Here is a 20,961-nt window from a genome sequence, read left to right as displayed (position 1 = left end):
TGCCTCGTCGTGGGAACAAGGGCCATAATGGATACCATTTTTGTTTTATTAGGGATGCATATTTAAATTAATCTGCTATTTGCCTAAACAATTAGCTGCTTCTGTTTGCATGCACAAAGCCAAAACTGCAATTAGGCTTCCATCAAAAAGATAAGTCCCAACTAAAACTGTCCCAGTGGAGTCGTAAGAGCTCAGGGCAGAACTTTCCAAAATTACTTTTTAGCATAATGGTAATTATGTTAATTGCTTGAAAGGTAAATAACTGCTGAACTGGTTTTGGGAAAAGACAATTGGTATTATCCCTCCCCTTTGATCTTCTCCATGCACCATAAAATTTACAACAGGTTACCAGTTTAGAAAGTCAGAGACTGGTCACTTCTTGAACTGCAAGCTCTGTCTTGTAGTCTTTTGTGCTATCTCGATTAGAACTTATTTTAGCCACAAGCTCCTCTTCACTTGAGGTGGCATAACCAACACCTGAGGCTTGGTCTCAGCTTCCTAACAGTTAAGTAGACAGGATCAATTAACTGCAGTTCAGCGACACTCAGTGAAGCTGACTATTCCTAAAGACGGCTGCCAATCTCAATTTCTACCATGTAAGTAAAAACCTGCCTGTAAGAAATGAAGCAGGAGTCAAAGGAAATTCTGCAATGAGAAAAAGCATCTTAACAGAAATTTCAATTACACCCATAGCACTCACTGAATGTGTACGTCTTCACTCACTAAGCCTGCACAGCATCACCATGGAATGCAAGCCAGAGATGGAGGCTAGTGTAAAGTTTAAGAGAACAACACAACTTCTGCTTTCAGAGGATAAGAGGTGAGTAAGAGGTTAAAACCAGTGCAAACAAGGGTCATAAGGTAGGGCTAACTCACAGAAGATCTTGAAAAAGATGAAACAGAATGAAATTTATTCTTTACCGAGATGCAGCATCCACATGCATGTCAGCCTTGACCTCCCAGCTGAACGTAGCTCTAAAGCTGAACTCTTGCTTAAGGCAGAAAAACTGTACACAGGAAGCATTCTGGAAGCTGCATCCCAGACTGACAAGTAAGGAGATCTGAGTGGGCCTGTGGACCAATGACCTGACTGATTAGCACATAAGCAAGGGAGCGACCAAAGCAGAAATTGAGTCAAGGAGGAGGAAAGACAAATATATTCAGTAGTCTCAAGTTCAAAGCAGAAAGAACGAACATTCTGAAGAGAAGACTCAAAAACAGAAAGACAGGAAATTGAAAAGGAGGCAGATGATATGGTATAAGAATACGACAATGTGACTAAATAGAAACATTTACAGTTAGCAAAGTCAAAGGAAAAACAGATTGGTGGGGAAGAATTTGGACCGGCTCTTCTTTAAGCGGGTGTAGTTCAAGAAGGCAGTTGATGCCAAAGAGCCATCACTGTGCGCACAGCCACTAACTCCAGCCAGTTCCTTCCTGCAATACAACTAAATGATGTGAACACAATACAGGCTGTATCTGGAAGAGTGTATCAGACACCGGGAGCGGCCAATGTCTTTGGAGAAGAGACAGGGATGACTGCGGGAATCAGGACCCTAAGGTAGTATGGAGAGAAAAAAGTTTTTTTTTTAACTACATATTTTTTCTACAAGTAGTACTATATCAAACAATTTGTTATAATTTGTAGACATATCTCTATACATATTAATTTGATCACTGATGTTGAAAAGATGGTCATTTTTTCAAAGGATGTTGACACCTTTCATAAAAAAACACTTTTTCTGGACTTCATTCAGTTCTACTGGTCCACAGGTCTACTCTCAGGCCAGTATCAACACTGTTTTGATTACTGTTATTTTACAGTAAATCCTCCAATCAGGTAGCATAAGAACTCCAGCTTTATGCTTTTTTCCAAGATTGTTCTTTGCTATTCTTAGTCCACCACATTTTCTTTCAGATATTAAATTTTAGAATCAGCTTTTTCAATTTCTACCCAAAAAGCCTATGGGGATTTTGACTGAAATTGGATTGAAGCTCTAGATCAATTAAGGGAGAGCTGGCATCTTAACAGCAATCAACTTGCCAATCCATGAATCTAGTAATAACCCTCTCCCTTTATTCGTGCTTTCCTCAAATTTTTCTCAGTAATATTTTATACTTAGCATATAGGTTTTAAACATACACTGCTGAGTTAATCCCCAACTATGTTATATTTCTGATGCAATATCAATTCCAATTGTTTGCTGCTCACTTGAATACTATAGATTTTTGCATCCTGACCTAATATCCAGTATCATTGCTAGAGATATTAATATTTATTCTAGTAAAACACTTTTGTTGCTAGCTTAGGAGTCTATCCATTTATTCACAGACAATTTTATTTGCTCCCTAACTGGATACCTTTTCTGGCCTTACTGCCCTAAGTAGGCCCTCCAGCACAACATTTAACAATTGTAGTGAAAATGGACAGTCTTGCCCTATTTCTGACTCTAAAGGGAAAGCATCTTTTACCACTAAGTACAAAGTTAGCTCCAAGTTTTTCATAGATTCTCTTAAGCAGACTGAGAAAGTTAGCTAAGTTTTTAATAATGAATAAGAGTTTGTTTTTGTCAAAACATTTTTTTGTTTCATTGAGATGAACATACGGTTTTTCTTTTATAGTCTAACATGATGTATTATATTAATTGTTAATGGAATCAAACTCACCCTGAATTCCTGGGATGAATCCTAACTGGTTATGATGTATTATCTTTTTAATATATTTGCAGGATTCAATTTTATAATATAGTTGAGGATTTTTACATCTATGCTCATGAGGAATATCCATCTGTAGTACTTGTTTTCAGGTGTTAGTTATTATTGTTTCTTCTTTATCTAGCCTTCATGCTGGCCCCATAAGCGGAGTTGAGAACTGTTCCTCTTAGTCTATTTTATGGAAGTGTGTAGATTTGGTATTATCTCTTCCTTAAATGTTTGATAGGATTCACTGGGCCTGCAGTTTTCTTTGTGGAAACTACTATATTATAAATTCGATTTTTTAAAAAATTGGAAATAGAGCTATTTATGTTTTCTAGTTCTTGTTAAGTGAACTTAGGTAGTTTGTCTTTCAAAAAGTCAATTCATCCATTTTATCTAACTTACTGAATTTACTGGCATAAAGGTGTTCATAATATTTCATTTTAACTTTTTAATATTTACAGGATTTGTAATGATGTCCCATCTTACATTCCTTATGTTGGCAATTAATTTCTTTTCTCTTTTTTTCCTGATCAATCCGGCTAGGGATTTGTCAATTTGATCAATTTTTTCAAAGGTATGGTTGTCCCTTCATTGATTTTTCTCTATTTTTTTCCCTCTATTCTACTCCATTGATTTCTGCTCTTTATTACTTTATTCCTTCTGCTTATTTAACTTTCTCTTCTTTTTCTATTTTAAGGTGAAAAGCTATACTGTTGATTTGCGACTTTCTCTTTTCTAATATAAATAGTCAATGTTATAAATTTCCCTTTAAGCATTGCTTTAGCTACATCCCATATAATGATATACTGTTTTTAATTTTCCTTCAGTTCAAAATATTTCCTAATTTCTTTGGTGATTTCCTCTCTGACTTATGGGTTATTCAGAAGTGTGTTGTTTAGTTTTTAAATATTTGGAGATTCTCCCTGCCCTAGCCCTGGAGTCAGCCATTACGCCAAGAAGCCTTGGGTCCTTTTAGTAAAGAGCGATATTTTTCAAGACCTGAGCACTAGGTCAGCGTATCGCTACTGGACTATTGCTGCTTCTATACCTTTTACACAAACAAAGCCAGGACATACATGAAAACATAGGCATACGAACATACATAGATTTCTGGCTGCTTGTCAATCGATACTGAAAACCACGCACTCCACACCAACAGCTCCTATTCCAATCCAGCCCCCGAGAGTTCCTTCTGGCCATCCCCACTTCATACCTGCACCTCCCTTCTCCAACAACAAGAAAACTGGCTCCTATTATCCTTAGTTTTCTTACCTTCTCAGCCTCTCGGTATGGTGGCAACCTTGCAAACCCTCCAGGTCACTGTTCCCCTCGAACTCCCTGCCCCACCTATCCCTGGCACCCCTGGACTGCTGTCCCACTCCATGGGCCTCCCTGACAGCTCTGTGACTCAAAATACTAAATACAGTTCACAAATATATTTATCTCTGCTATAACAGAGCCTAGGGTTCACAACAGAGTAAACATTACAACTAAAATTGGAAGTACCGAAGAGGAAATTAAATTTTATGGCTTAAAATTAATTTTCTTGTTAAAAAAAAACAACAACAACAACTCATGCTTAGTTTTCATTAGGTAGATTGAAGAACTTGGACAATTTATTTCTGCAGTTTCCACTATCTCCCCAAAGCTCCCCTGTGCTATTTATCACTCCCTTCTGTTCTTAATCTCAACTGTAGTTAAGATGGGACAGCTACTCTGAATTCATGCATCATGCTGTGCCTTATTAAAAAAATCAGTGTTCAGTAAAACCAGACCCCCAATAAACCAAAAGATTAACACCAACTCTCGTATCATTAATACAATGTGCCGGTGTTTTCTGCATGATAAAATGATTTCTAATTATTTTCATAGTAACTTCAAAATTTGTAGTTATCCAAGAAACTGCTCATTTGCTATGTGTGTCTAAAGCATGAGAACGTTGCTCTTCAGTGTTTCTTAAATTCGAGAGCTTACAGACCTCTAAGAATTAATCTATGGGCCAGTTAGTGTGAAAAACAAAGCATTACAAGGCACCGAGGTGACCACTGGGTGCCAACAGCCTGTGACTACAAACGCAAATTCAATTAATGAGCTCTCACAGTGCGGTTCAGTCACAAGGCCAAAAGTTCCAGATTCCTTTTTCAAATGACCATAAAAACACACAGATTTTAAAAAGTTTCCTAGAGATCTCACAACTCCCACCCACAGTTTTATCTGTGGAATGCCACTTAAGGAACACTGAGCTATTATTTAGTTACAACACAAATGCAGTCCAAAGCATGGATAAGCAAGTGTAAAACAAATATAATTTAAAACTCCCCTGAGGAACAGAAAAACCTTAAAATAAGTATTTTTATTTGACATCTTCCTCCATAACATAAACACAGTCTCTATGGCTTGTCTATGAAACAAATTTTAACACCCTAAGACCACTCCAAGTGCAATCAACTATAACGTTCAATGCTCTAAGAAATACTTCCACAATACTAAAAAAACCAACCTCAGTTCAGAATTCTGCATTTCAATTTTTAATTCCACTCTGAATATCTTTAAAATGTAAGCACTTGTACTATTAAGAAAACTGTTTAAATGTATTCTTTTAAAAGAACTCTACCTGGGGGACTTCCCTGTTGGTCCAGTGGTTAAGACTCTGCCTTCCAATGCAGGGGACAGGGGTTCAATCTCTGGTCGGGAAACTAAGCTCCCACAAGTCATGAGGGAACTAGAGAGCCCGAGCACCACAATGAGAAACCCTTGCAGCACAGCTAGAGAAAGCCCACAAACCTCAGTGAAGACTCAGAGCAGACTTAAAAAAAAAACGGGGGGCTCCACCTGGTATTTTTTTGGTTTTTATCAGAAAGATGTTTCATTTTGTTTTGTCCGCCAAGTGTCTGAATAAGGCTCCTAAGACCAAAAGGTAGACAAAGGTTTCTGGCAAGAATTACTTACCAAGACTTTAACAGAAAAATGACCAGAAAAACAAAGCCTTGGAAAAAAAAACAACCCCAATCCTCCACAGTCAGGTACGCTAGGCATCTCCCAAACAATTATGTTAATAATCCACTTCTGAAACTTCAGTTTTGATCAGGGGAGAGGAGCAGACTGAATACTGCATTCAAAGGTTATGTTATGACATTGAAATGTCATCAACATCTAAGAGACATAAGCAAAACTACTGAAGAACCGATTTTTTTATTAAGCATAAAATTCCAACTAAAACTTTGGACGCACCTAGTCTCAGTAGCTGCCTAAGTAAAACATGGTCCTACTGTTCACTGCTGAAAAGAAGCTTGGAGAGACCCACTCCCATCCATTGTACACATCAGGAAACAAGAAATTAGTCACTCCAGCCCAGGGCAAGCAGAGTCCTGGACAACGGAGCGTGTGTGGGCGCAGACAACTGCCCTGGGAGTGCTGCACCAGAGGATAAGCCACTCTGCCTGGCTCCATGGCACCCCGGAAAGACGACTGCTGGCTGTCCCACCTAGGCTTCCACGTGCTAAAGAGCACTGAGTCTCCGCTCTCTGCCTACAGAGACAAATCAGAACTTCTTTGCACCTTAGAAGTGTGTAATCTCATTTCTAACCAAAGAGTGAGTTTTTGAGACAAACTCTGAGCAGGGAGCGGGTTTTGAGTACACTGCCATTCCCTAATGTGGTGGCTCGAGGCCAAAGGCAGGCAAGCATGGAGCAGATGGAGTCCTGGCAAGGTCTGCACTGTCCCTGCATTAGCAGCATCTGCTCATTACTCAGAACCTTCGCCTGCTTTATCTAATGCTCCAGGAAAAGCATTCTGATTTGATTCATTTCGGTATGGTAACGTGCAACACAATTAGTGGTAAAATCAAACTGGAGGGCGGCCAGTGCTGACAATCGGAAACAAGGCAGAAGAAATATGAGGCCAGTGGGTTGGAATTCAAAAATCACAAGTGTGGATCATCTTGCCAAATCTCACCACCCCAGGTGGGTGTAAGAGTGTTCCTGCCGGACAGGGAGGCTAAAAAGGACGTGGGGATGACTTACTCTCTCCCAGACCAGCTTCCATCTCCCCCTCTGGACTTGACTCCTTCTGTGGAGAATACATGTACAGACAGACCACTGAGGGGGTCTCCACAGCTACAGAGCTTCCCTTTGGCACAACCAGGGAGCTGAAGTTCATTAACTCGTTTTATTGTCTTCTTCTTCTCTGTGGAGCACAGTCACAAATTTCAGACCCCCAAGGTGAATCTCCTTTGTGCCACGGCACTGCCTAACAAGTGCGCGTTCACTGCTCTGGAGAGGAGCACTACGAAATGTGCATTTGATTATCTCCATCTGTCTTTGCCCAGAAGTAGCTATTCATGAATATGTTAGTACAGATATCATAGTTCCAATCTGCTAAACTGAAGTAAGACTAAAGACAGTGCCTCCTGAGGTCTGGGGGCGGGAGGGGCGAATGAAAAGTTGTTGCTTATCTCAGAAAGTAACAATTCCTATCAGCCTGATAAAACCACCTGAGAGAGAGAGGAACAAGAAAACTCAGGAGCTATCATCAAAGAAACAATCCTAATACTAAAAGGAGTGCGTGCGTGCTGAGTTGCTCAGTCGTATCTGACTTTGTGCGACCCCATGGACTGCAGCCCACCAGGCTCTTCTGTCCATGGGATTCTCCAGGCAAGAACACTGGAATGGGTTGCCGTGCCCTCCTCCAGGGGACCTTCCCGACCCAGGGATCAAACCCAGGTCTCTTACAATCTCCTCCTGCATTGGCAGGCGGGTCCTTTACCACTAGTGCCACCTAGCGCCACCTGGGAATACTAAAAGGAATTTGAGACAAATCAAAGATTTCAACGCAAATGATGCAGCCAAGGAAGTACTACCGATTTTACCCACAGAAGGGTAAAATGAAACCCAAAATAGTAAGGCTGAAATGTGATGATGTACATGTAAGCAACCAGACAGACCACTTGGACAAAATGCAACATCTAGAAACAGACTGAAATACTAAGAGTGTCATATGTAAAAATCTGTAAAAGTAGCACCTCAAACCAGTGAGGTAGAGACGGGCTTTCTACCAAGAAACGTTGGAAAGATATAATCAGATTCATATGCTATTCCAGGATGAACTCTATATTGGTCAGGATTCAAACCCATAACACTGTCATCAAAAAGAACACAAATGACAAATGCCGGCAAGGATGTGGAGAAAAGGGAACCCTCATACACTGCTGGCACGAGAGTAAACTGGTATAGACACTGGAAAAGAGTACTTTGCAAAACACTAAAAATGTAACTACCATATGACTAAGCAATTCCACTCTGGTATATATTCGAAAAAAACAAAAACACTAATTTGAGAAGATACATGCAACCCCAATCTTCATAGCAACATAATTTACAATAGCCAAGATATGGAAGCAACCTGTCCATCAACAGATACAAAGAAAACATGGTGTGTGTGTGTGTGTGTGTGTATATGTATATATATATACACACACACACACACAATGGAATACCACTCAACCATAAAAAACAATGGAATTTCCATCTGTAACAACATGGACGGACTTAAGGTATTAAGCTAAAGTGAAGTAAGTCAAACAGAAAAAGACACGATCTCATTTATATGTGGAATCTTGTAAGCAAACCTAACAGACAAGAAACAGGCTCATGGATATAAAGAACAGGCTAGTGGTTACTCCTGGGAGAGGGAAAGGGGAGGGGCAGAGACAAGACGGGGATGGGAGCTGAAGCAGCACAAACTACTATGTACAAAATTTGAAAAGCTACATGGATATATTATCCAGCACAGGGAATATAGTCAGTATTTTATGATAACTAAAACTGGATTACAACCTTTAAGACTGTGAATTACTATGTTGTACACCTGAAATTTATATAGTATTGTACATTAACTATATCTTAATTAAGAAAAAAATTTAAGCCCTAAAAGTAACAGAAGAAAAAAATTACAAGTGGCAGGTACACATGTGAAAAAATTCAACCTTTCTCACACTAACAGAAATGTAAATTCAAACATTTGGATACTATTTCTTATCAAAGTGACACCTAACATTTTGAAACAAAGAACTTTGCTGATAAAACTTAAAAAAAAAAAGGCTGGTAAGAATGCTAAATAATATAACCCCATTTTCATTTACCTTTTGACACAGACATTTTTTGGCAGGAAACAATCCGTCCTGCATTCACATGAAATGTCATATGTACAAGGCTTTTCACTACAACACTGTTACAGTGAAAGCAGAAACAACCCAACTGTTCCTCAATAAAGGACTAAGTAAATAAATCATAGTGTACACAATGGGATACCATGCAAAAGGAGCACCTTTCCCATGCACTGACATGGACAACCTTTCACGTTATGTCTTTAACAAGATGTGAGCATTCTCAGGTTTATTACAGGATTATTTCCACTAGTCAAGATATGGAAACAAAACGGATAAAAAAAGCATGGCATAGGGACTTCCCTGGCAGTCCAGTGGCTAAGACTGCACTCATGATGCAGAGGGCCTATGTTTGATACCTGGTCAGGGAACTAAGATCCTACATGCTGCAACTAAGACCCTGTGCAGCCAAATAAATATTTTTTTTTAAAAAAATGGTGTTAAGTCGCTTCAGTTGTGTCTAACTCTTTGCAACCCCATGCACTGTAGCCCACTAGGCTCTGCTGTCTATGGGATTTTCTAGACAAGAATATTGGAGTGGGTTACCATTTCCTCCTCCAGGAGGTCTTCCCCACCCAGGGATCGAACCTGCGTCTCCTGCATTAACAGGCAGGTTCTTTACCCATAGGGCCACCTGAGAAGCCCCTTAAAAGACACGGTATATATACCCAAAATACACAACACATAATAAAATATTATTCAGTCATGAGAAAGAAGGAATTCCTGTCATTTTCAACAATGTGGATGGACTCTGACCATATTATGCTAAGTGAGATAAGTCAAAGACAAGTGCTATATGGTAACACCTACATGTGAAATCTATATCAAACTTATTTTTAAAAAAACAGTAAAATGGTGGTTACCAGCAGGTAGGAGGCATGAGGGATAGGATTGATGGTGTTTAAAAGTACAAATAAAAAATACAAAAGTATTTATCACTTGTCAAGTGATAAACTTGTTAAGTGGTAAATAAATCACAGGGTTCTAATGCACAGTATAATGAAATACAGATAATAATACTGTACTATAATTATGTAATATTATAAATATTGCTACAATGGCCACCATATTACAATATATAAATGTATCAAAGTAACACACTGTACACCTTAAACTTACACAATATTATATGTCAAATTTACTCACTTAAAAAAAAAAAAGATACACCATTAAGTGAAAAAAAAGAACGCCAAGGTATGCAATAATGTTATAAAGTAATATGCTGACAAAGGTCCGTAGAGTCAAAGCTATGGTTTTTCCAGTAGTCGTGTATGGATGTGGTCATAAAGGCGGCTGAGTGCCAAAGAATTGATGCTTTTGAACTGTGGTGCTGAAGAAGACTTTTGAGAGTACCTTGGACAACAAGCAGATCAAACCAGTCAATCCTAAAGGAGATCAGTCCTGAATATTCATTGGAAGGAGTGATGCTAAAGCTCTAATACCTTGCTCACTTGATGCAAAGAGCCAACCCACTGGAAAAGACCTGATGCTGGGAAAGACTGAAGGCAGGAGGAGAAGGGGCAACAGAGGATGAGATGGTTGGGTGGCATCATCGACTCAATGGACATGAGTTTGAGCAAACTTCAGAAAACAGTGAAGGATAAGGAAGCCTGGTGTGCTGCAGTCCATGGGGTTGCAAAGAGTCAGACATGACTGAGCAACTGAACGACAACAATCTTTTGTTTAAAGGGGGAGAGGAAAGAATAAGAACAGATATCAATACTTTGTATTTACAATAAAGAAATACTGCAAGGCTAGACAAACTAAAAAATACGGTTGCTTTAGAATGGAATGAAAAAAAATGGGTAGAAGACTTTGCAATGTACAACTTTATGTTAGCTTGACAACAATGTATTAGTCAAATATATTAAATTACAAAATAAAACCCACTCATTTATGGATTAAAAAATTAAAATCACAAATATACATACACACATAACTACTGTCTAGAAAAATAAACCATAAACAAAGTTCATTGAAAAATAAGTGACAAATTGAAAAAATATTTAAGAACAAGGACAAACTTATTTCCTTAGCCCTTATTTTCAACCACAGAAGATAACAACCCAAAGAAAATGAGGAAACTATTCACAGAGAAAGAAATACAAGCACCCAATAACACAAAAGGCATATTGTCACCCTGCTTATTTAACTTATATGCAGAGTACATCATGCGAAAGGCCAGGCTGGATGAAGCACAAGCTGGAATCAAGATTGCCAGGAGAAATATCAATAACCTCAGATATACAGATGACACCACCCTTATGGCAGAAAGTGAAGAACAACTAAAGTTTTCTTGATGAAAGTCAAAGAGGAGAGTGAAAAAGTTGGCTTAAAACTCAACATTCAGTATCTTAAAACTAAGATCATGGCATCCAGTCCCATCACTTCATGGCAAATGGGGAAATAGTGGAAACAGTGACAGACTATTTTTTGGGGCTCCAAAATCACTGCAGATGGTGACTGCAGCCATGAAATTCAAAGATGCTTGCTCCTTGGAAGGAAAGCTATGATGAACCTAGACAGCACATTAAGAAGCAGAGACATTACTTTGCCCACAAAGATCCGTCTAGTCAAAGCTATGGTTTTTCCAGTAGTCTTGTATAGATCTGAGAGTTGGACTATAAAGAAAGCTGAGCGCCAAAGAATTGATGCTTTTGAACTGTGGTGTTGGAGAAGACTCTTGAAAGTTCCATGGACTGAAAGAAGATCCAACCAGTCTATCCTAAAGGGAATCAGTCCTGAATATTCATTGGAAGGACTGATGCTGAAGCTGGAAACTCCAATACTCTGGCCACCTGATGCGAAGAACTAACTCACCAGAAAAGACCCTGATGCTGGGAAAGATTAAAGGTGGCAGGAGAAGGGGACGACACAGGATGAGATGGTTGGATGGCATCACTGACTCAATGGACATGAGTTTGAGTAAGCTCCAGGAGTTGGTGATGGACAGGGAAGCCTGGCATGTTGCAGTCCATGGGGTCGCAAAGAGTCGGACATGACTGAGTGACTGAACTGAACTGAATAACACAATGAAAAAATATAAAATTATATAAACAAAACAAAAACAATGGTGAAACACCATGGCCACCTAGCAGACAAGCATCAGGAAGCAGTCATTACACTTTTGTATACATACTGTCATATACTTTTGGTGAGACTATAACCCAGTGAAACCTTTTTGGAGGGCAATCTGGCAATACTTATCAATATGTAAAGCATCTGTAGCCTCCAATCCAGTGATTACCAGTAAGTTACCCTGTGGATATACTTGTATAAGTCCATCTCAGTATCTGCTCAAGGATACTGCTTTGCAGTACTGTTTTTAATAACAACAACAAAAAAATCCAAATGTGCATCACCAAAGGCCCTAATAAATAATCGTACAGCCACATAGTGCAATACTACACAGGCTGAAAGAGAACAGGGTTTACCTATAAGCACTAATACAGAAAGACCCCAAAACATGTTGTTATTAGGTGAAACAGCAATGTGTGTGCAAAACGTGAGAGCAACTAGAGGTAGGGCAACAGGGAGGAACACTTCAACTTCTTTTTGGATATCTCTTGTTTTACATTTTATATTTTTGTGCTCTGTTTGAATTTTAACTACTAACTTTTTTTAAACCAAGTATTTAAAAATACATGATGGCAATTGCTTGCCAAGTATTTACTGAAAAGAGAAGTTCCTCTGGCATTTCTACAAGGTTTCCTAATATTTCTGTGCAATAGCAGGGAGGTGACAAAGACAATTCTAACCAACAATGTAAAACCAGCAGCACACTGCATATCCTCAAAAGCCGGACTTTCAAGCTCATGAGAGATGAGCCGTGAGCGTGCAAATAAATCAGACGCACCATTCCGTAAGTGTCTCTGTGGAGTATTACATAAACAGCATTGGATCCTGGGTACGGCCTAAGAGAGACCACCACAGTTCTGGATTCACCACTGATGAACGAGTCAACCTCAAGGAAATCACTTGGCTTCTCTGAACCTCAGTTTCCCGATCTGAAGGGTGTGTGTGTGGGGGGGTGTGTGTGTGTGTCCCTTCCCGATCTGAAGGGTGTGTGGGTGTGTGGGTGTGTGTGTGTGTGTCTGTGTCTGTTTGTGTGTGGCAGGGTAAGGCTATCAGATTGTTCTGCAGTGTATGATTCTAACAGAGAAGTACTGCAAACCTTTGCATAGCTATATGGGAAAAACCTCACTGGTAATTTGGCATGTAGGAATCACACTCAAGCTGCTCTTCTGTTATCTCTGCAGGATCTCAACAAACACACCTCATCTATGACATACCCTAGAGACAGCTTAGCTGAATTACTAGAGGCCAAAAGAAAGATCCATCAGTGGTGTCCAACTAACGCCAAACCCAAACAACAGAGTTCGTACTGTTAGAGTAATAAAATGAACGTATTTAAGATTTCAGCCCTAATTTTTTTTTAATGGCATATGCATATATAGTTCCCATCAGCTCCATTACCACAGTTCTGTCCTACCTCTGAAGATCTGCAACCATGCCATGACATGAACACTAACATTCTGAAATATCTCATGGTCCCAACATTCAAGCAAGTGGGGAGATTTTGGAGATTGAGACTTCACAATACAATGGAAGTCAGGAGCATGAGAGGTGGTATACAGTATCGTGGCCATTGAAACTATTAGACTCTTCTTACCCAGTTCTGTAAATCCACAGTTGCCAGTACACAAAAAGAATTCTATGAGTCCCAGAGAGACAACATATTACCATAATTTATCTCATGTAGTGTGTTAGTGCCAGGAAAAGGTAGATCCTGACTTTTATTTTTCTATTTCCGTATTTGTCAAAAGATTATCTCTGTCTGTCCTCTTTTCACTGTTTCCTTTGAATCAAGCAGAGCCAACAGGAAAAGTAGGCCAAGTATATTTAATATTTTACACCAAACAAGTTATTTGCTTAAGATGGCTTGGCCAGCCTCGTGTCTGGCACTAAAACCCATCCCGACAGTTCCAGTAGGAATTAAACACCAGTTTTAATGGGTGCTGTGTTCCAATGCCTACTAATGCATTGAGGGTTATTGGCCAACTTCTTCACATAAAGACAAGGATGAGTGTATGTGTGTGAACCTGTGTGTGTGCCCACGTGTATGTATAGAGGGATTACAGGGGGGAGCTGGCCACAGCTGCTTAATTTTTGTCAAGCTTTTTATCTTTTCTTAATAGGGAGGAGGGTTGCTTACCATCCTCGTAAGCTGCCACCGCCAGCGAGCTGTTTATCCTCACAAAGGAGACATATGGCTGCATTCCAGGCTCATCCTCCTCAAACTCCGATTCCAGGAAGGGGGCTGTGTAGTCCCAGGTGCGCGTGTCCCACACCCTCACGTCCCCTGACGTGTATCTGGAAAAGAAGGACACACTTGGTTCCAAAGGGGAGCGAATAGCAGGGCCACGGTGGAGCGCCTGTGGGAGCCTGAAAGCACCAGTGGAGGAAGACTAGGCAGGTAGGGACCCACTGCTGCAACGCTGTTTACGCGAGTCACCCCAACAGGAGAAAACGGCAACTCGGGAACAGAAGGCAGAGAACACGCTCCCTGTCCTCGTGGCACAGTGGTGACAATTTCAAAGGAGAATACTGTAAAACACTGGAGAGCAAGATCTCCTTGCCTTTCTTTTCGACTATTATACCCCTTCTGTTACCTTAAGTCCTCCCAGTAAAGGGATCACTAGCAGAAATGTGCAGAAGCCACACTATTTACACACACACACACACACACACACACACACACACACAGGGCTAATGGTCTTACAGGCACAAGCTTTCTAATACCTCATCTATGCATCAGATTTGACTGATTAAAGTCCCTAAAGACTAATTGATTTGCTGAAACAATTAAATCTTGCCTTCAGCAGCCAGACAGTGCTGCCTTCTCATGAAAAGCTCTTGCCGAAATGCATGACGCTCCCTGGTTTCGCCCACTTAGAGTGCGGGAGCACTCACTCTCTCCTATCACGCCTGCCACTCCAACAAATGACTCTCTCCATCACGGCCGCGGCAGGGCCAGAACCTGGGCAGGCACCAGGCCCCGGGGACAATGGAACGGCCAGATGACGAGGTAGTGCGCTGCCTGCCACTGGAGGCCTTTATGCGGAGTTCCTCACAGCTGCTGTAGAGGGTCTGCTTCAACACCCAAGCACCTGTGCCGAGGCGTGTTAGATACAGGCTCAGAGCCTCAGAATGAAGCCGCCACAACGGGAAAGGTGTTTGGTCTTCCTGAGGCCAAGCCACAGTTCCTTCAGGGTTTCTTTCATCTCACATTCCAAGTGAAGAAACAAAAAAGATAACTACGAGACTTATTTAACTACTGAAGTCTATGACATGATACATCTATGAAGTAGTTGTACATCAGTTTCTCACGTGAGGTTTCTTAATAAGCTAAGGTTACTCTGATTCGGGAATGCTTCACTTACTAAATGCAGCAGTGTTTTCCTCACATTATTAGTTGACAACGAATATACACACCATGAATTCAGAGGTCATCCTGTCACGCACCCTCTCTAGGCTGGACCACTGGGCTCTCTCCCTGTAGGATGGCACCTGGGGAGCGGGCGTGTGAAGAGGCAGGCAGGAGAGATGTGCTGTATAAAACTGGACTGATGGGCCTCTGACCACTGATCCTCCAGCAAACAAAAACGCTCACTCCATGACAGTCATTAAGCCTGGTGACACACAAGCAAAGGCAAGATATTGAAATCACCAGGACCAAAGCATGGCCGCCGGCTCCCAGACCCTCCAGACAGCGCTCCAGATCATGTGACCTCAACGAGGACACCTCAACAGGAACACACTCCACTGCACCCAAACTACCTGCTGACTCTGACACCCTAAGGATGACTACACGGTTCCCTGGAATAAGGCCACTTGCTTAGCAACAGACACACTCAGAGACAACATGTGTGAATTTCTAGGCTGTGTATGCTTAGATTCTTGAGGTTAAATTCTGCGTGAAAGGAACCGGCCAATTCACAAAAGGCGGCTGAGGAGGATGGCAACATCATTCAGAAATAGAGAGAAGTGACAGACAGACAGAGGGCACTCGGGAGCTTTGAGAGAAAGAACTACACAAACCAGGAAAACGTATTTCCTTTCTGTCCGTCTGTCATTCTGCTTCTTGTGACCTGCATACGGGAGCACACCAGTCATCCTCAAGGCCTTTGTGGTGCCCCCGAGGGAATAAGAGGGCAGCATCTGGGGGGCTTGAAACCCACCATTTGCAAGTTCCCTTTACACAAGGAGTTCCAAGGTAAAGCAACAGTGACCAAATCCAAACCTGAAACCTGCTGCGCCCCACAACCGCGAGCCATGAAATACAGTCTGCCTCTCTCTTTTGGGGGAAGAGAGACGGAGGGCAGAGGCCGCAGATGAGCATCCATTAATATCGGGAAGGCTCCTGACTGCCTTTTCTTCCAAGAAGTTGTCCCCTTCATGTTGCAATTCACTCACCTAAAATTAAACACGTGCTCTCCTCAAAAAGACTTGGCCCATGACCAAACTGGCCCGTTGCAAGTTCTTGATTTTGTCAGAGACAGAACTCGTCCCAGGTCACCAGTGCAAAACTGGGGGGGCTCCTCAACGGCCCTCTGCCATCATGCACACATCACCACACTACTTACTACACGTGCAATCCACACCCTTCCTGCTCTCCTCGCTCCCAGGCTGCCTCTGGACCTGGCCTACACCTCACCCCCCAGCCGCCCCACAACGGCCTCCCCACTCCCGAGCCTCACTCACCTTTGGCCACCCTGCACCAGCCAAACCCTCAGAAATACTTGACTACGTGGCTCTCTCTCCCTTTCTCCCTCCACCCTCCATACCAGACCACGGGTGCTACCATCTTCCAGGATAGCAGCGTGGACTCTCCTCTGGTGGCAGCTGTGTATGCAGTCATCTGACTGATCACCTCCTCTATGAACCCATGAGCTTCTAAGGCCAGGGGCTGGGTCCTGCTCCCCGCTGTTGATCCAGTGATCAGAACAGCTCAACTAAAATAGTGCTTGACACCTAAGGAGCTCTTTGTAAATCCTGAGGCCTTAACAACACACTGAATGAAGCTTTAACTATCAGCCAGGCACTGAGATCCCTCCACAGACTTACCTCACTCCTTTCCCAGCCTCATTTTCTCCTCTTCCTTAGCAGGAGCCAGTCTCTAGCCAGGACGGTCGGTCACTGCCTTCCACAGCAAGGTGCCTCTGCACCTCGGCTCCCAATTACCCACCTTTCTGGAGCCCCTTCCCTCCTTATGACCCAGCCAGGTGGGCCAACTTTGGCTACACATTAGAATCCCTTGGGATGCGTTTAAACTCCCCAAACCAAGGGCGCACCAGATCAATGAAATCTCATCCTCCGGGGGCGGGACCAGACAATGCTGTTCCCAATGAGCTACCCAGATTGAGAACCACCCACCTCACTCAAGCCTGTGCTGCGTTGTGCTGAGTCGCTGTCGTGTCCGACTCTTTTCAACCCCATGGCTGCAGCCCACCAGAATCTGTCCATGGGATTCTCCAGGCAAGAATACTGGTGTGGGTTGCCATTTCCTTCTTCAGGGAATCTTCCCAAACCAGGGATTGAACCCAGGTCTCCTGCATTGCAGGAGGATTCTTTATCAGCTGAGCTACCAGGGAAGCCCTCACTCAAGCCTAATAACGTCTAAAGGTCTAGCCCAGGCCCCCCTTCTCCATGACACCTCTCTGCCTCCACTACAGAGCCCCTGAATCTGAAGAAATGGTGTTCCCTGCTATGTCCCGTGTGTCCTCAACTGGACGTGAAGGCCCTACCACAGTGCCACAGCCTCCACCACAGCGCCTACACGCAGCTGAGAGAAGGGGTCCCCAGGTAACAGCCGACTGGTTTGAGTGGCACCGCCTTCTCTCTGCTGTCCCACTTCCAGTGCTAATGGTCAGTGACACACCCAGAACACACACATCGAGATGCATGAGCTTCTTCCATTTACCTCCAGACTGATTAAAACCTCTCTACAAAACACAGAGTAAATTACGTTATTTCGGTAAATATAAAACTTTCTGTAGATATCCATCGAAGTCAACTCCATTCTTTATGGCGAAAGAGCATGATAACAGCATAAATGTTTTGCTGCAAAAAGACTCACGAGGCAAATACAAAAGACTCAGTGCTCCTTTAAGATGGGAATGGAGAATAAATACCCTGCTTCAGCAGGTACTATGTGATGACTCAGCAACAGGCTCTAGAGTGTACCACATGAAAGCAGCCACGGCAGCAGCGCTCGGGCACCACGTTCATGAACTCGTGCTACAGAAGCGGACGTTTTCCTGAGGAAGAAACACTGGCTGGGGCAGACGACCTGGACCATACTCTCGGTGCAGTTTCAAAGTGCTTCCCAACACTGGCCGGGAGAAGGAAGGACAGAGCTGGAAGGGGCGAGGGCTGATTCTTCTCCAGAGCTCCAGATGTCTTTACGGCTGCCTAATGACAATTACACTCAAGCAATTAAGACACCACTATGGCAGCTGCATTGTCAGGGAGCCTCTGGACCCCAGTGTTGATGGTTCTCTAATTAGTGCCTGTGCAAAGGACAATGGCAACTAACGTATTAGCTGATGTAGGAACACTAACGAAACACTAAGGAAGAAAGAAGCCTTTTCCAAACAAGGTAGGCTGCCCCAGCCCACGGCACGCATCAGTGAAGCTGCATGCTTTTCCCAGTCTTTCTCCTGCTTGGCAAGGTTGAGTTTACCTCCAAATAAACAGGTCAGAGACCACAGCTGATTTTTTTTGTTGAAAGAATGGGAAAAGAGCCTCTTTCAAGCTCGGCACGCCAGAGCAATTGCCAATTTCAAATTATTTACCACCAAAGAGCTTTCATTAACTAGTACATTTCCAATAAGCAGACTACTTATCAGACTACAAGAGACCTGAAGAAAAACGTAGAAACGCTGTACAGCTAAAAACCACCTTTAACCTTTTTTCCCGTCTAAGTAGCCAAGTGGGGGAGGGGATGGTTCCATTTTGCTTCCAGGTGCCAGTGCTAATTTGCTGAAAACAATTTTTTCAAGGTTCTTCATCACAACCAGGGGCATTGTTTTCATTTAAGAATCTGGCCATAAGGTTAAGTGACTCAGCCAAGGTCACAAGAAACATTTTAGTGGCACAGCTGGGATCAACCTGGGTCCCCAGGCTTTTCTCTAACTGCTGCTTTAGCCAGCAAGTCACTGCCTTCTCCAATGACAATGTCTTGGAAACAAATATGGCTTTTAAGAACCATTCCCATTTGAGTGCAATATAAGGAATTTACCCTCTTCAATACTCTTGACTCAGGCTTGCAGGACACTGCCCCTGACCCTATCTCATCAGTTCCACCACTACAGCTCAACTGGAAGTCAAGAGGCCAACGATGAGAAAGCTCCATGTGCTGGCAAGGGGCGTGGGACTGGGCAAACGCAAAGGTGCCTCCCACACGTGGAACGGTTAAACTTCACCCTCGGGATTTCCTGGGCAGTCCAGGGGTTGAGACTAAGTTTTGCAATACATGGAGTGTGGGTTCGATTCCTGGTTGGGGGATTAAGATCCCACATGCCTCCTCACAGCCAAAAAAGCCAAACCATAAAACAGGAGCAATACTGTTACAAATTCAATAAAAACTTTAAAACTGGTCCACATAAAAAACAAAAAAAAAAGTCTTAAAAAACTTCACCCTCTACAGGACCGTGCTCAAACAGCCACCTGCAAAACTAAGTCACAAGTTCCTTCTGATCAAGTACTCACAGCAGCCAAAAGAAGCCTAGTTATGCGGGCCTCAGGCCAGGAAAGCGAATGGTTTCATCTGTGTGTCAGATCCGATGAGTCCGTGGTGGTTGCCTACGGCCCTGAGCTGAGGATTCTGAAGCTGTATTGCGCCCAGCTCACTGTAATGGACTTCCCAAGTCTATCGCTGGTTTGGGAGTGAGCAGGGGCAGCATGTGTGTAAGTCATGAGCATCCTTCCTCCACGTGACACTCTGCCTGGACAACTCCTCGCTGTCCCTTCCAGACTCAGCTGAGGAGTCGCTTCTCAGGAGAAACCTGCCTGGCTCGGAGCCTACCCCGGTGCCTCTCCCGTGTGTCACGGCGCCTGCTCTTCCCTTACCCTGCCTCTCACACTGGCCTGTGACCAGCAATGACTGTATCGCTTCGCCTGTGAGCAAGGGAGGTGTACCCCTCCCCCGAACAAGGAATGAGTCTGTAGTGTTCCTCTGTGCTTAGTACATGCTCACGAATCTGATTTAAACTTAGAAGATGAAAGTGGTTTAAAGACTACAATGCAATTAGGCCGAGGCCCCTACAAGTGCAGTGCCCACATTTCAAAAAATGTTTATGCCCTTAACATGCAGAGGTTTTAAGAACTAGTCACATACTCCATACTTTCTTCAGTAATACCAAAGATTACAAATCAATGAAAGCAGGAGTATTTACTGTTTTCTATGAAACACAACTGTGCTGTTATTATGCAATTAACAAAATGAACTCAATCCCACAGTGCAGTCTTTCTGTGGAAAGGCACTGCTGCAAACATCGAGTGCAGCTTAAGATGCATCAATGGAGAAATAATGAACGTCTTAATGGACCTTATGAGATCCACGCACTACACACTTCAAACTGTTTTCCATACATCTTGGTTAATCACAATCAATAGAGTCAGAGTCAATGATGATTATGCAGAGTTATTGTAGCTGTGGCCCTTCCCATTATTCCTTGGAGAACCCGAGATGGGTAAATGCAGCCATGAGTTCACCAGTATTTATTAAGGATATTCTAGAGCTCCTTCATTAAGGACATAAGAAATGTGAAGCTCTCCTCTGGTCTCTTATCAATATCTTACCTCAGACTTATTTACCAGAAGAGCATGTACACCTCACAGCAGAAAATAAATAAATAAAAAGTATTTTTAAGAAGAGGTCCCTAACGGGTAATGATTGGATTCCTTATGGGAAATAGTCCAACATCATAATAAGCAGCAGCACAAAATCTATATAACACAAGGTTGAAAGGAAAACTGTCAAGACTTTTTTTTTTTTAAGGGGGACAGATAAAGCAAGTCCTTAGTAAATGTAA

The 20,961-nt window shown here is 42.5% G+C and overlaps 1 protein-coding gene across 1 annotated transcript in view; it reads right to left on the bottom strand.

Annotated features, from left to right (window-relative positions):
* The window catches only part of FBXW8 (F-box and WD repeat domain containing 8), a 113,905-nt gene that overhangs the window by 50,590 nt on the left and 42,354 nt on the right, over positions 1-20,961 (bottom strand). The window contains exon 5 of the mRNA XM_045163070.1: positions 14,079-14,236. Within this exon, the coding sequence (XP_045019005.1) occupies positions 14,079-14,236 (158 nt within the window). The remainder of the gene's footprint in view (positions 1-14,078; positions 14,237-20,961) is intronic.

Source organism: Bubalus bubalis, chromosome 17, assembly GCF_019923935.1.
Source record: "Bubalus bubalis isolate 160015118507 breed Murrah chromosome 17, NDDB_SH_1, whole genome shotgun sequence".
NCBI lineage: Eukaryota > Metazoa > Chordata > Mammalia > Artiodactyla > Bovidae > Bubalus > Bubalus bubalis.
Note: the sequence above shows the minus strand (reverse complement) of the source record. Positions and strands in the feature narration are given on the sequence as shown.